The sequence below is a fragment of the Heloderma suspectum genome, chromosome 12 (assembly GCF_057233095.1).
Source record: "Heloderma suspectum isolate Gila_16-S chromosome 12, 16-S_ref, whole genome shotgun sequence".
Classification (NCBI taxonomy): domain Eukaryota; kingdom Metazoa; phylum Chordata; class Lepidosauria; order Squamata; family Helodermatidae; genus Heloderma; species Heloderma suspectum.
This window is the reverse complement of record NC_139469.1, coordinates 20,900,196-20,917,366: the sequence shown is the minus strand read 5'-3', so window position 1 is coordinate 20,917,366 and position 17,171 is coordinate 20,900,196. Positions and strand designations below refer to the sequence as shown.

Genomic DNA, 17,171 nt, shown 5'->3' with positions numbered 1-17,171 from the left:
CCATCTAGAGATAGTTGATCACAACAAGTTGCCTATGATAGCTGTGTAGATAAATCTTTCCCATCCACCTTGTGAGAATGATCTGAATTTGCATTCCCATTGCTACAACGTGCATGAGAATCTCTTTGGATGTTTCTCATCTTTTCTGCATATATGTTTCTGAATTGAACAAGGGAATCATTGCATGGAAGCCTTCTTTGACAAACAGGGGTCTTCCCTGGTGAATCAGAGTATTTATGGTCTGAAAAGAAACATGAAAAATTCATTTATGTATTACATTTATATCCCACCTTTCTTCCATCATGGAACTGAAGGTGGCTACATGTGGTTCCCAGGTAGTCTCCCCTCCAAGCACTGACCAGACCCAAACCTGCTTAGCTTCAGTAAGGTGGCTGCCTCATATGCCTTCAGACTGTGCCCTGGGAAAATGATAAATTGTAGCAATTTGGGGCATTGTACCAAATGCTATGGTAGTCTCATTACCATACACACCCTGCTTACTCACTGTAAAAAATGTCCCCTTTTCTCTGAAATTGTGTAAAACCAATAGGCAAACACTGAAAAGAAATGTTAAAATATAGAAATCCTTCTACCCTTTAAAGCACTTGAGAGATAATATTTTCAGTTGTTGTCAAGGCTCTGTTGTTACCATAGATGCAGTTGTGCAAGAAGTAGTGTTGCTTAGTGTTGCATGCAAAACCACAAATTCTGCCTTGAGTGGCCCATCACTTCAAAGAAGTCATGGGGTGCAGTCATGAAGCATCGCCACTGTCTTCAACAGGATCATGTTGGGTTGTACTGCTCATTATTGTCACTTTTATATGGCTTTGTATCTTAACCACACATGTTTGGGAGGTGCCTGGGAGGATATCACTTCTCCTGCCACCCAACACACATTTTAAAATATATTTTTATTATATGTATATCCTGGTCTGACTTGGAACTCCAAGTGGCTTCCCTTCCAGAGAAGGTCCTCTCTCGAGTCCCCACCAAATGCACCTCTGATAGCAATGCTACCGAGAGAAGAGGATCCCCCAAAGATCTTAAAACCTGTGCAGGCTCATATGGGAGAACACTGTCTTTCAGGCTGTCTGGTCCCAAGCTGTAGAGGGCTTTATTGTCATAATCAGTAGGTTGAATTGTGCCCAGAAACAGACCGATAGCTAGTGAACCTGTTGTAACAAGCGAGTCGCATGCTCACTGTAAGTGGATCCAGTCAGCAGTCTGTCCATAGCATTGTGGACCAGCTGAAGTTTCTAAGCAATTTTCAAAGACAGCCCCATGTAGAGCACGTTGTTGTTGTTTTTGTTCAGTCGTTCAGTCGTGTCCGACTCTTCGTGACCCCATGGACCATAGCACGCCAGGCCTTCCTGTCCTGCGCTCTCTCCCGGAGCGTGCTCAAGTTCATATTCATTGCATCCGTGATGCTATCTAGCCATCTCATCCTCTGCCGTCCCCTTCTCCTTTTGCCTTCAATCCTTCCCAGCATCAGGGTCTTTTCCAGTGACTTTTCTCTTCGCATTTTTTGGCCAAAATATTTGAGCTTCAGTATCTGTCATAGAGCATGTTACTGTAGTCCAAACCTAAGGCATGAGTGACGTTGGCCAGGTCAGACATCTTTAGGAACAGGCGCAGTTGGCATACTGTCCTCAACTGCAGACACACTCCTGGCCACCACCGAAATCTGGGCATCCATGATGCACACTATGCATCTTGCGTGTCAGTGTACCTGCCTGGTGACCATATCTCCAGCTAGTAGTGGAGTCTTTCATTTGCTTTTTAAAAATCCATGGGTGTGAAACACCTTTTTGTTGAACAATTTAAGTGTTAGACCAAGGCTAGCAATTTTAACCAAAACAAGTGCAGCCTTTCATTTCCCTCTTTTTTGGAGCTTGGCAATGATGTAGTGTTTGGAAATGTAGTTAAGTGTGAACTTATTTGACACTGGAGTGTTTGCATCTCTTCTGACCAGCTAGAAAGGCTTCTATAATTGACAGTTTTGGTTCTTAGGATTCAAAGAGCTGTTTCACACGGCAAAGTTCTTGCCGTTCTGAACTTACGCACACAGTTTATCAGGTAAAACAGAACCATATGACAATGGCAGTTATGTACATATGGCAGTTAGGGATTCAGGATTTTGCTTTTGATAGAATAGAATATTCATCTTAAAATAAAAGAGTAGTGTGTCAGAGCGGGTGGTGTGATAGTGTGAAGTCAGCAGGCTTTTTGCAGAAGCAATTCGAGCATACAAAGGGCAGTACTGTTAAAGACATGTAGGTATTCCTAACTGTTAAGTGGTAAATGTTAGGAAGATGTGGTATCCAACACAAATCTCTCTGAAAATGTTTTTAAAAGTGCTGTTTCTGGTTGTTGTTTTTTAAGTATGGGGAAAAAACCCATTGAATATCATTGTTCTTTAACAGATACAAGGAAAAGAGTCAAGAGAAATATATTCAAGAGTAATTGTTAACTCAATTCTATTTTGGTTTCCAAGGAAGTCCATTCTTAGGGGTTGCATCTGTCGCAAACTGAAAGTAATTACGGTGTTATAAATTATCATGCTAAAAGTGTGTGGGAAGTGTGTTCTGCTGGTTTAAAGAATTAATCACTCTCTATATTAATAAAGTGGATAGCTATTGTGCTGACACGCTAGGTGGCAAAACTGGAGAGAGGACAGGGGTATGTCCTTATAGAGGAGGTATTTTCTTAAATCAAAAACATGGTGTGTGTTTCAAAAAACAACACTTTCTTCCTCCCTAACTTCCCAAAACCTGGGCGGGAGGAGTCAAAGGGTCTGCATGTGTGCTGCCCTCAGGTTGCTAAGGAATGGTGGCAACAGCAAGCTGGCATGGATGCAAACAAGGATACTTTTAAGCTGTAAAAGAGCTGCTCTCCCCCTTCACCACTGTGATTGTTTGTGCATTCATCCCCTGAGCCTAAGACAAGCCTCTGTAGTCTTGGGAAGGGAAAAGGGGAGCAAGCTCTCTTTCTCGCATGCACGCGTGTGCGCACACACACACACACACACTGGGATGTATGGAAAGCCACTGCCCCAGCAACTCTGCTTGACCTAGGAAGCACCTGATAGAAGCAGAGAAACCACTCCTGGTCTTTCCAGACTGAAATCCATGGGGCTGGCTCCAGGACAACCCATACCACTGTAGCATCTCTGTTCAAGGATCTCTGGGCCTTTTCTGGTTGGAGCAGAGGGGTTGCAGTGGCAGCAGCAGTCCCTGGAGCCAGCTCTATGGAACCTTGAGCTGGGAACATTCCTCATTCTCACAGCCTGAGGCAGAGTTTGCCATGTTGTTGCCACTGCTGAAAAATGATTTCTGTTCCAGATTAATATTTGGTTTCCAGTATCTCTGGACAAAAAAAGTACCACTGTACTAGAACTTGAAACAAGGTAGGTTCATTCTTTTAGAATAAATGTTATTGTTCATAGAAGTTCCGGCACAGGAGAGAGAGTCTCAAAAAGCAGCTGGAAAAGTGATTTGTTGTACACATAGGAAACAAACCTGGACTTCCTTCCTCCGTAGTTTGATTCTAACTTTTTCCTTGCTTTGTTTGGTTCAAGGGCTTGCTGGACATGAATAAACAGAGTAGCACCTGCACGTTGGTCATAAATGGAAATGTCTTGATAGCTAAGCATAACAATGCAATCATAAATAAATCTCACCTGCTTCAATAAATGTCTACCAGCATTAAGAGAATACAGTAACATCAATTGTATAAAGGATCTGAGGCATGGGAGGAGAAATAATTGTAAGAGAATATTGATGTTAGAAATTAAAATTGGTCTCAGGACAATTAAGTACCACATTGTTAAGTAAACATTACTTTGGATAGTGCATGTTAATTGCTAAGGCAGCAGTGCTATGGATGCTGGGCGAGTGTCCCAGGAACCATAGGATGGCTTGGGAAAAACCCGTCGAGGTTGGAGATAGCATTCTGCCCCTGGAAGGAGGAGTTGGAGATCCACCCCCCTGCTCCTGCTCCTTTGCAGCTGCCATGGAAAGAATTGCACCACCTGCCCTCTGAGATTGGAAAAGTGACCTTGGAGGAGGAGGAAAGGGGGGTGTTTTGGTGGGCAGGGGGAGGGGAGACCAGAGAGGCCAGGATATGAGATAACCTTGGGCCTCTTTCAGCTTCCTTCCCTCCCCCTCCAAAGTGCCCTTGCTAGATGGGCTAAAACTCCTGTCTAGTGTCAATCACTGAAGATGGAGGATGGGGTGGCGAAGATCGCCTCCACTGCTCCTCCTGCCCTGCTGGCTTCAGGCTGGCACTGCAGCAAGGGTGCAGTCGAAAGGATTGCACCCTAAGGGCGCAATTGTATGCATGTTTAAACAGAAAAAAGTCCTACAATTCTTAGCATTCTTCAGCCAGCAACACAGGTTGGAGGGATGCTGCGAACGGTAGGACTTTTTTTTCTGTCTAAACATGTATAGGATTGCACCCCTAATGACTTTTGCTTTGTTGACAAAGTAAGGCACCAGCTCCATCTTTTTTCACACTCCTCACTATTGGCCCAGTTCAGATGCATATCCTGGTTTGTAAACTAGCGCTAGATTCACATACCACAGCTCCCCATATGAGGATGAAATACAAAAATGTGTCTTACCACAAATGAGAAACAGAAGCTTATAACTGTGCTCAAAGGAGAAGTGAGGGAGCACTGAAGGCTGAAGTTTGCTGCTGCTTTTACATGAAACAACAAACTATTGTATGACATCTGAACTGGGCGATTGTTGTCCACTTCCTTGGGGTGGGGTGGGGAAGCCTGTTGTTATATCTTTCCCCCAGGTTACGCAGAGGATTTTGGTTATTTAGAATGCCATGCCTATCCTGCAAAATCTTGCTAAGGCAGGGGTGGGGAACTTGTAGGCCAAAACATCTGGAGGGCCACAACTCCCATCAGCTCTAGCTAGCATAGCCAATGGTGAGGGATGATTGGAGTTGTAAGTGAAAACACCTGGAGGGCCACAAGTTGCCCACCCCTGCTCTAAGGATTACACTATTTAGGATAAAATATTCAAGACACTTTGTCTATGTGACTTCTTCCTAAGCAAATGTTTATTGTGGGCACACATACACAAAGAAGCTTGTGGCGCTTTAAAGAGTAACAGATTCATTGTGGCTTAAGCTTTTGTGGACTAGTGCCTAGGTGTTGTGCACAGGCATTTCTCATTGCATCTGTTTAACTAGCATACTTAGTTCAAGTTGTACAATTGGAATTTGTCAAATGGGAAATTATTCTATTTTGGCAGATATACCAGATTTTACCAAGCGACTGGGCCTGATGGAATATTGGTGCTCATTCGTGTATAGTTTTGGAAGGGCTTGAAGTAATGGCTGAATTAACATGTTCTGGTTAAAACCTGGAAGCCCTACACACACTTTATTTAGTTTGTCATCTTTCCCCCAAGTACTTCATGTATATTGTCTGGTTTTTCTTCTGACATTGGGCTGGGCTGGAAAAATCCCATGTATCTACATGCTGCAAAAGTTTGTTTCTAGTGTCAAGGAATATGTAAATATTAATGCAACTCTGTGCAGGGGTCGCACCTTTAAAACTTTCAACCTGGTACCTATGAAAAAATGAAGCTGATGCCTAAGAATTGTAGTATTTTTCCAGCTCTACGCATGAGAATTAAAAACCTGCTGCAAATAATTACTGAATGCTTGGTTTCTTTGGAATATGTAAGAGCCGTGTTGCAGGATGTGTTTTGGAATTTGTGGCATAAGCATTGGTCCCCTTCTTGATCATCCTATTTTTCACATCCCCTTTGTTAACATAACTCTTCCCATGTTCTGTATGCCGCTAACTGGATGCTGATTTCTAAGGAGAGCAATAGTTGCTTTGCCTAATTTTGCCTGTGTTCATAAAATTTGCTATCCTCCAATAATGGTGGTTCTTTTTATATTGCATGTAACCATAGTGATAAGAATTAAGAGCAGCTGTTGCTAGGTATCATGCCTCTGTTCCCTGGTTTAAGCCTTTTTTGTATTAAGTAACAAATATAGTAGAAAAAGCAAATAAAATCTGATATGTGTACTATCTGACATCTCAATCACAAGAAATTTGAAGTTATAAAATGCATCTTAGCAACTGGTTAATTTGCCTTTTTCAAATAGTTTGAATTTTGGTTTTATCTACATTGTAATTTCAAATGGTGTCAAACTTCTAACAAAGCTGTTGGTATGTTCTTGATTTCAAATACATTTATTTATGAATCCCATTGCTTTTAGTGGAATCAATGCATATACTAGTGCATACTAGTGTATGCAGTTAAAAGGAATGTGTCTTGTTGATGTACAAGCCACTAAGCAATATGCATTTGTGTAAGATTTTTAATAGGAATTCTGCTCTGAAATGACTCCCCTAATTACGTATCTATTTTAATGAGCATGTGGGAGTTTGGGGAATGTATAATGTCATGGAATGGGAGTATGATAAGCTGTGCTTTCTAAAAGCTAATTATTAAGCCATGAGCAACTGTATGATTGTAAATTTTATTAAATCTGAAAGCCATTTCCCACATTACTTTTATCTGTATGTAAATCCAGTTAGCCAAACCTGTGTCTGGGAGGTGCATCTGACTATTCATAATGTACAAAGAAGTGCATTTTTTGGATCATAGGAATTGACTTTTCTAAAATCTACTTTCTTTCCCAACCCTCCCACCACATTCACAAAATACAACAAAATGGCATCTAAATTAAGCAAATATAAATAAATACATTTTAGGATTTTGCCCCAGTTAGAATTTTGAATTCTTTAACATGATATTCTGGAGTTATCAGAAAGTATATTATTTGAAATCTTATCTCAGAATTAGCTATACCTACACTCTCCACATTATTTCTCTTCACCCATCTAGCAACACTAGTGGATATTATCATGAAGGTGTAGTGGGTAAAGAGGCTTTAACCACCATGCAGTTCATCTTCAACCACTTCTTTTGCAGCTGCACCAAGCTCTTGGAGTTTCTGTGTAGTTTTGTTTGGTTGGATTATTTTAGTTTCTTTTCTTTCTTTCTTTTGAAATGAAATTAGTAATGTAGGGCACAACCCAGCTAAAGCTGAACACATTTGATTTCAGTGGAATAGTTAAGCATGTGGTAAAGCACAGAAAAGCATTAAGCATGAATGGCAGTGGCACTGCAAGGGAAGAAAATGTGTGCTTCCTTCTAACAATCATTAACTGGAGTGGCATGGGATCTAATCCAACAGGAAGTGGCCCCTGTGCCAATCTGGTAACCTATAAATCAAATTTCAAATGCTAATTATGATAGTAACTTGTGGTGCTGAGGCTGCCCGACCTCATGGGTTGGTAGATGGTTGAAAGCACACATTTTTAAAAAGGCTGTCTTTCAGTCCTCCTGTTTGGTATGTGATCTGGAGAAGAGGTCCACTGCTGTCTTCCTGCTTTTCTCCAAATGAACAGGATGGATCTAGACTTTTAAATTATCGTTCTCACAACTACCCATCCCTCCCCCTGAGTCCTTCTGTCTGTCCTGTTTTTCATCTACCCTAACGTGTTGGATCCAAATAAAACTAAGTAAGCGGTGCTGGTCTGAAAATCCATGGTCAGGAAATACTTTTATCAGGACCTACCAATATGCGCAAAATTGTGGGCAAGCCTTCAAGATCTCCAGATAATCAGACAAGATATTACAAAAAGTGGGTGGGAGTGGGGGAGGAGGGAAAAAAGGCTGACAATATTAAAGTGATGGATTCTGCATTGTTAGTTCCTTAAGATAGAATGGAGGAAGAGTCAGGGAGCAATCTTATGGGATGCACCCTGGGTACTTGTCAGCCTCTGAACTCGGAGGCCTATAAATATCCAATGCAGAGTGGGAGGTGCCTTGTGCCTCCTGCTCTGTATTTTAGTTAGATGGGCGATGTCACCCATCTAGTGGAGGCTTTGAGGATTGGGAGGGAAGGAAGCTGGGGACAGCTGGGGATACCTTGTAGCTCCATGTCCCAGTCTCCTCCCCTCCCTGCCCCCTGGAACGCCCACCTCATTCACCCCCTACGAGCTCGTGTTTGCAAGCTTGTAGCAGCAGTCAACATGGTTCTTTCCGTGCAGGCTGCAAGGGAGGGGGCAGGGAGCTTGGGGTCCTAGCTCCAACCTTGGAGCCAGGAAACCAAAATATCCCATGTTCCCCAGACACTCTCTAGGGGACATAGGATTGCTCTCTCACAAACTTAAACAGACTAGGCTCTACTAGGTGTAATTTCACCTAGGACTGTTAGGACAAACAAACACATAATGGCTGAATCCTCCATTTTTGAAAATATGAAATACAATAGTTACTTGGATTTGTCCCTAACCTTAGTTAAATCATACAGGTTCCTCGGTAGGGAGAGAACAAAAGTAAGGAGAATCATTGCAGGCTTTGATGAAAGTCAATACAAGCCAAATCGTGTGGTGTTACCTGGGATGGAATACACACCTTGATTCACCAGCAACCATCACAAAAAGCATATACTGATTATCTTCAGTTAATGGGAGATGCCTCAGTATAGGCACTACATGACTATACAATAAGACGGCATTTATTTCTTTTTAAAAAAATGTATCCTGCCTTAATTAAAATTAGTATAAAGTGGTTTGCCACATTCAATAAAACAATTTTCAAAAATCAGTTGACAAAAATCAATTAAAACAGCAGAAAAACGGTATGGTAAAACATATTCCATAAAAACAAGAGCAAAAAGAACAGCATCAACAAAATGAAGAGACAGCATTAAAACATAGCCCAGACATGCAGCTTATCCAAATGCTAAAAAGAAAGGTATATTTAACCCCAACGGAATGTGACCCTCAACAGAAAAAAGGTCCCCAGCCCTGCTTTAAGATATCACAAGATTTGGGTTCTTTTTTTAAGTACGGTAGGCATACTCAGGAACAAAGATCCTTCATTTTGGCTTGCATAGTTAACAAAAGATGGCCCAGAAGGTAGTGATTACTCAGCAGAAGTCTTCCCCAGCCTGGCGCCCACCACATATTTTGGACTACATTTCTCAGCATTCCATGCTATGCTGGCTGGAGCTGATGGGAATTGAAGTCCAAAACATCTGGAGAGCACCAGATTGGGAAAAGCTGATTTACAGACTACCATTTTGACACATACTTACACATGATGTGGTAATATTTTACTTCCCATTTGGCGGGATATTATAAATGACCAGGTTGAATTGGACCTGCTGCTGCTTTATTTTACACCGTTAGACTAGATGTGGAGTATATTGCTAATGCATTCAAATGAGTCTTCCTTAAACAAAGGATGACCACTTCAGCAGTTCTGGCTTGTATTTCGTTCAGTCGTAGTCCTTGTGAAATCAAGGCCATGATAGTGTATTAGAATATTATTGGTACTCATTGGTGACCTAGGCAACAAGGATAAAAAGAACATTTGACTGCAGAGTAGAAGGTAAGCAAGACTTGAAAATGAAAAAAGCTTTAGAAGAAGAAATGAGTCATAGACGTACAAAGAGAAAAGCTTTGCAAATGATACACCCACAGAATCTATCATAAGTAACATTGAACTTTATTTCCTATTAATATGAGTTTTGAGAAATTATGTAAGAATTTGAAAAGGCTCACTCTTAACTTGATGGGAGGTTATGAAAGAGGGTGTATAGCCAGAATATTCTACTGTGAGCATCAAGAAGGTTTTTCTAATAAATATGCTGGTAATATGAGAAGCTATTTATTTCTTACAGCTGTTACAGTACAAAGATGTGTTTCAAAACTAAGAATTGTATGGAGACAGATTGTGAAAAATACCTTGTTCGGTTATTATTTTTTGCCTTGGTATTCGTAAGTTGAAAGAAAAGAGGGGTACACTGTTTCTCATTCTTTCTTTCAGTTCTCTATGTTTGTTCCACATAGTCCTCACGTTTATGTTTTCTTCTGTCTTCACCTGGTGGTATGTCTCCTTTGTCTTTTCCGACTGTATGGAGAAGGGCACAAAACTGCAATTAGGCAAGCTCAGGGCAATGGCAGGGACTGACAGTTGCAGCAATCCAGTTCACGGTTGTTCGAGAAGCAAATAACAGCCCTGTCAACATAAATTCTTGCCAGGCAGATAATGAGTTTAGCTGTAATATGCAGGGCCTTAAACTTACCATGATCCAGTTCACACATAATGCTAAGCTTACAGTCCTGGCTTAATAAGCTAGGATATCTGTGAGCAGTGTGCACCCACCTGCACCCCCTTTCTTTCTGCTTTGCCCCTCCCTTCACTCAAGTAGCAAAAGAAGCTTCTTCACTCAGGCAGCAAAACATAGCTTCTCATTACGTGTGAACTGGGAACTCTGGTTAAAAGCTTCCTAACAAGCCAGGACTTGTAAGCCAAATTCAAACCCTGGTTTAAAGCTGGCTTCTGCTCTTGACTTGTTTGGAAGCACTTAACCAGAGTTCCTGGTTCACATGTAATGGGAAACTATGCTTAAGTGCAGAATCCTGGCTTGCTTTCCCACTTGTGCAAAAGGAGGGGCAAAGAGGGAGCAAATAGGCTGCATGTATTCTAGTTTATTTAGGCAGAATTTTTGGCTTCCATGTGCTAACACAGCCACTGTCATAAAGGAGGATAATCTTGCTGTTTATTATTTGTATTTTTGAATCCCAGAGCAACCAAAGTTTCCGTTTCAAGCAAACTATCTGTTCTTTAGAACTGACTTACATCCATGAAGCCCAAATACTGTCAAATAAAATGTAAATTTAAATCCATTATCTTCTCTGTACGGATTCTAGCTTTACATCAGAGGCCCCACAAATAATGCTGTTTCATTTCTTAAATATTTTCTTTCTTGCCAGTGATGGCCACCTAGTAGCACCTGTTCATTGGTAATCCCTAAGATACCCCTGCAGAGCGAAATGTATATCTTTTGCCTTCACCTCTATTTTATAATAATCTACATAGCTAATTAACAGTTCTTGTTAGCTATCATTAGTTCCTATGTAGTCCCTGTGGAGAAACATATTTGATCCAGAGTGACATTGGGTTCTGGTGACAACTTTGTTAATTTGCCAGATTGGGGTACCTTTGAAAAATGGGGCTCTTTGGGGATAACTTTAACTTGCTACATGAAAGAGCCAGATTGTGGACTAACATGTTTTTTTTCCTGAGAGACAAATTTTGTATGCAAATTCATGTAACTGTAACTTGATGTCTCTTCTTTACATTAAGAGTGGAGAAATGGCAGAGGATGCGGAGAGACACGCTTAATCCCTTCCCTGCCTGCCATTTTCTTTCATCAAATCTCTCCTGTGGGGGCAAATACACATTTGAAAAGCTATTTGGAGTGGGGAAACAGTATATGGGAAAAGTGTTAAGCACATCCTCTTTTCCTCCTTGCACCTCTTCACTTTCAGTCACTTCATTTCATAATGGCATCTCAAGTTAAAAAGAGCTAAACTTGCAGGTGTTTACATGTAACACTTTTGTTTCTCAGTCAGCTTCTTCCTGGTTTTATGCCTGAAGTAATTAAAATTGTTAGGATAATGGATGTATAATCTGTGAAAGCCAAGAATTATACCTTGCTTTGTGTAACTCCTAGATAAAGGCAGTGCTTAATCTAGTTTGAGCGCAATCCTGTGCATGTTTAGACTGAGAAAAGGCCTACAACTCCCAGCATGCCCCAGACAGGCTGGCTGGGGCATGCTGGGAGTTGTAGGCCTTTTCTGTCTAAACATGCATAGGATGCACCCTTCATTGTTTTATTTCTAAGGGTAGTATCCTATTGTGCCTGTATGTTTGTGGGAGTGACTGCTTGTGCAGTGGGGCTTTTGCACATCTAAGAATAATCCAAAATGAGCAGAAATGCTCGTTTTCAGAACAAGAACTCCGCTGACCTGGTGCATTCTGGAAGAGTGCTTCTGCTCATTTCTGGGATTATTTTTAGAAGTGTGAAAGCCCCATTGCACAAGTATTTGCCATTGTGAATGCAACAGAACCTGCAGATTGGCCTTGTTGGATACTGCCCTAAATGTCTAAATACTAGGGCTTAGCCTAAAAAGGATGGTGGTTGTTTTCACTAAAGTTTCTGCAAGCCACAAAAAGCACTTCCTTTTAACGATTTTGTTTTTACTGGGTAGGGGGAGAAGTACTTCAAAAGGGTGGGAAAGTGTGCATTGCATGGGGTGGTCCTCACTCAGAATAGGAATTGGAGAAATGGAGTGTCCCCCCTTGCCAAGGCAAGGGGGCCAATACTCCCTTCTGCACGGCAGCAATGAAACAGCCACAGTGCAGCGAATCTGGGAGTGTTGGCCCACTTGCCTAAGTAATGAGATCGAGAGTGTGTGTGTCTGTCTGTGTCCCCATAGCATTCACATGGAAGACAATGAGATTGGTTTTGTTCAACCTCAATGACACTTTTGCATAGCTAGATGTGATTGGCTGCGTGATGCCACAATGTCATCATGCTCACTATGTGATCCCTGGTTGGCTAGGATCACAGGGGAGAAAAGAAAATTGTGTTGGTTTAGCAGCAGATAAGGGCTGCAAGCAGGTGCGTAAAACATGAATTGTCACAAAAGTAGTTTTTGTGGTGGAGGAATTTTTGCCCCCCCTTTAAGGCACCTTTTTACTGTAAGCAAACAAAAAATTGCCAGAGGCATATTCAGTACAGCCCTACTGAATAATATTGTTTTGTCTCATACTTTGATTACGTATGTGGTCATTCTGCATTATGCAAGTTTAAGAATGACTCACTATCCCAAAAGCCTTTTTGTTTGGGCTGAATGAATATGCAAAGTGTGGATGCTGAATCTGAAAATGGCTGAACGGTAAAACATGGTGGACTCAATGACTTTGTCAACCCAAAATTCGTTTTGTTTGTTCCTGATTATGTGCTTAGGATGGTGGCAGCATCACAACTGGCAAGCCTGTTCTGTTTCAAATCCCCAGGGACAGTGCCTGAGTGAAGAGTGTAGGTACCTGATGCAGCACTGCTTCTCATGACAGTAGCATTCCATGCAATTAGCTTTGAAAACATTTTTTTTTTTAAAATAGGCACTTCCATTCTTCTGGGAATAACTTGGGTTGAAGGAAAAATGCAAGTTTCCCTCACCATCTACTTAGAAGTAGACTCACTTAAAGCCAAAGAGAGATAATCCCTTCACCCGCAAATATTTCCTGCTCCCCAATGATATCTACTCAACCCATGTTTCCTGTATTAGAGAGCTTACACCTTTGTTTCCTTTTAAGAGAAGAAAATAGTTTTTGTTGTTTTCAGTCATTACAACAATTTACAGGCCTCTAATACATTGTATCTACTTGTTTTAGCCAAATGTTTTGTGATTAAATGACAATCCATCTGAAGTGAATTACTAGGCAAATCATTTCTACATGATGTATCTGGGCATCAAGAATTCTGTGTAATCACATGTACTGGCATATTTGAGGATTTCCTGTTAAGACAGTACTTCTCTCACATGATCAAAGCTGTACTTGAGCTCTTTACCATCACAGTATACATCTGAACCAGTACTTTTTTTCCTCTCATTCTTCTTGGATGTGTTCAGTAATATTGAACACACGCAGAGAGCGGGATTTATATCGCATTAAAAGAGCTGCCTTTGCTAAGCTGCCTCCTTTCAACAGATTCCTAGCCTCAACATAACTAGTACATCACCACAGTTTGTTTTTAATTAGTAAAACTTAGCAAAGGCCAAGAACTCCATGTTCTGTCAAGACCAAACTGTCCCTATTATGTTTGTAGGAGGTCCTCCCACTGGATTGTGGAGGAGGCATGCCAGCAAAGCTGTTAAAGAAGAAAAATGGCAGTATTGATGCCCGTAGATAAACATAGTGTTATTCTTTCAAAGCTGATTATTAATGGCAGTGATACAATTTATTTTCAGCTGAAACTTGGCTGTGTGTGTGGTGTTGACCATTAAATTCCTAATGTGAAATCAAATGGTATGTTAATTAGATGCAAATTCAAGATTTACATATGCAAATCTTGGACAGGGTATTAATCTGCAGCAATGGTTACCATCATACCCACCATCACCAAAACTGCATGGGATCTGTGCTTAACCCAAAATGACATGCTGAAAGGTGATTGTGAGCCCAAGAGTGGTTAAATGTTTTTAGGAAGTAACTAAAAGTAAGAGGCCTCAGGTATGCATACATAGTTGTGTATAGAGATTAATTGGACTGTCAGTTCAGATGTTATAGACAGCTATCAAACGGGGGGAGGATAGGTGTGTGAAAAGCCGTGTAGATGGCTGCATGTGCTTGCTATGTTTTAATAGACCTTTACATTTTCCAGTGATAGTGTTATTATAAACAAGGAAGTAGTATTAGGGAAACATATTGCTCCTTTTATAGCTTGTATTACATTGATCAGCAGTTGTTTCTTCTATTATGCCATCAGTGGGGCTTTACAAAGTCTAAGACAAGCTCCCACCCCAAGGAGCTTAAAATTTAACACAAGGGAGACAACACAGGAAAGTTGGAGGTAGGCGTAAATAGGAAGAATATGCATTTATTTCAGTTATACTTATTTACACTTAGTTGCAATATGGTATGGGGACAAAGGGGTTGGGGCAAAGGCTTCACTGTAAAGGTGGGTTTGCAGAGGGATTTGAAGGAAGTAAGAGGTGTTCTGGGATGCAGTTTTGGGTAAAAAGGACAGCAAGAGAAAGGGAAGAGTTGGTAGGTGCAGGAGACTTTTGGATGGCTAAGGTTGGAGTGGTGGTATGAAAGTCATAGGCAGTGATATATCTGGATATAAGAGTGGAGAGATGAGGGGTGCAAGGTCACGGAGGGCTTCAAATGTTATGATGATGAGCTTGAGCTGGATCTAGATGCAACTTAAATATTAGCACATGATGACTTTTTAAAACCAGTTTTATCAACTTCTGTCACTAAACCACCCTCTGTTGTCAATATCTCCAGCTGCTTGAACACAATGGAACACTTGGGGACGGTGGACCCAGAAGATGATTCAGGATCATTACCACGTCTTGCACCTAGTCCTCACAGTGAAGCAGTTGCTCATGAATTTCAGGAACTCTCCTTGCAAACCAACCAGTATTTGCCTCCGCTCAATGAAAGAAAGAACGGTGAGTACAAGACATGGATTGTTGTATTTTTTATCTAATACTTACTTACTATGCTCTTGGTTTTATGCTCAGTTTTCATACTATTTTTTCAATGGTATGAAAAAGCAGGTGTAATGTCCCTTCGGTGCTAGCATAATATACCAGGCACATCTAATGAATGCTCCGTATTTCCAGAAATAGTAATATTTAGTTTGGAAATTTTCAATTCTGCTTTAACTTTATTAGGCATTTATGGAACTTAGTGGATGTTAGTTTCATCTCTTCCTTTGCTGTTTCTTTTGGCTAGAAGACAGGAGTTTCTAATCAGGGCATGTCTAGTCTGAAATCCAAATATGTTTCCATTTGGTGTGGTCTTCATTCTTTGCATTTATTTGGCAAAGCACACATTTGCATGTGGTCATTTGCTGTTCTTACTGGACCCATGTAGAATTGTTTCCGGTGTCTACTTGCAGCTGCATTATTCTGGGATACCTAACTATGATATCTGATTTCCAGAATGGGAATTGTGCCCATCTGATAGTAAACTCACCTGTTGCTTTTTCTAATTTCCTTTATTTCTTACCATGGAGACAACTGAGGAAATTTTTTTCATGGAAATAATCAAGTAAAAGAAAAAAACATATCCTACCTTCTAAAGCAAAAATAATGCACAATGGTGCAACACAGTTGTCTGTGCCACTGTTACCCATGCCTTCGTAACATCCAGACTACTGTGATGCATTCTATATGGGGCTGCTTCTATAGGCTACTCAGAAATGTCTATCAATTTCAATCAGTTTTATTACGGTCATAGGCCAGCAAGTCAGAAATGTCTATTAGTTCAAAATACATCTGCGAGATTATTGGCTTGGGATGGTTAGTCAGAATGTAGCTTACCAGTTTTGAAATGGTTCTATTGACTTCTGATCTGTTTCCAGGTGCAGTTCAAAGTGCTGCTTTTCAACTTTAAAATATAGCTTGAGACCCTGGTTCCTGGACCCTCCCCCCTTATGAACTTGCCTAGCTATTAAGATCGGAAGCCCTTCTCTTGGTGCTCTTGCTGTCAGGGCTAGGGTGTATGGTAAGTGGGAAAGGGTGTGTTTTGTTCTTGCACCCTGTCTCTGGAATGTTCTCCCCAGGAATGCTCTCCCTAAGGAAGGCTCTGATGAGTTTCTGGCGCAGTTTAAGTCCTTTTTATTGCCTAGGCAAATTTTAAGTTTTAACTTGTCTTGTGATTTTTATGTGCTGTTTTACCATTGGTCACTGCTTCTCGTACTTGCTGTAATTTTGAGATTTGTTTTAATATGTTTGAGCCACCTTGAAAGTTCTGAAGCAATGCAAACATTAAGGGACATAAATTCCTTAAATAAATAAGTAATTAAATAAACACTAACAAATTTAGTGTTAAATTTGGGGATTCTCAAATCTCATGAGAGCCAGTGTAGTGTAGTGGTGAGAGTGACGGACTGGGAGCCGGGAGATCCGGGTTCTAGTCCCCACTTGGCCATGGAAGCTCACTGGGTGACTTTGGGCCAGTCACAGACTCTCAGCCCAACCTACCTCACAGGGTTGTTGTTGTGAGGATACAACCGTGAGGAGGAGGATAATGTAAGCCGCCTTGAGTTCCTTGCGAGAGGGAGAAAGGCGGGGTATAAATGCAATAAATAAATAAAATAAATAAATGTTTGTAGAGTGGTAAACAGAAGCAGGAGAAAGAAATAGCCCTCTTTAATACAGCACAGTTTTCCCTGTCATAATACCACACTATGTTGTGGCTGTACAAATTTAATAAGAAATATTCTTTATTTAACCAAAATATGTTACTATTTAAATATACACATAGCATTTCAAAATTCCAAGCTTGGTGAAGAAGACCCTTATGTGGAGGTAGAACTATCTCACTTGAAGATATCTGTCCAGTCCAAAGGAGGAGATCAGAGCGTGGGAGCAGGTTCAAATGCATGTCCCAGTGAAAGTAATGCAGATAGGTGACATTTGCATTCCTGATCCTGACATGGAAACCTCTTCTCTGGATCAGAGCAGTCATATTTAGCTACTCTTCCCCATCCAAACTTGAGGATCGCTGTGCTTGTACATAAATGCTTAG

At 40.9% G+C, this 17,171-nt stretch overlaps 1 protein-coding gene across 2 annotated transcripts in view; it reads left to right on the top strand.

Moving 5' to 3' along the window:
* Positions 1–17,171, top strand: part of MRTFB (myocardin related transcription factor B) — a 139,954-nt gene that overhangs the window by 21,060 nt on the left and 101,723 nt on the right. For both annotated transcript variants that reach the window (XM_084818661.1, XM_084818660.1), the window contains one exon: positions 14,919–15,085. In XM_084818661.1, coding sequence (XP_084674787.1) covers positions 14,932–15,085 — 154 coding nt within the window. In that variant the 5' untranslated portion in view covers positions 14,919–14,931. The remainder of the gene's footprint in view (positions 1–14,918; positions 15,086–17,171) is intronic.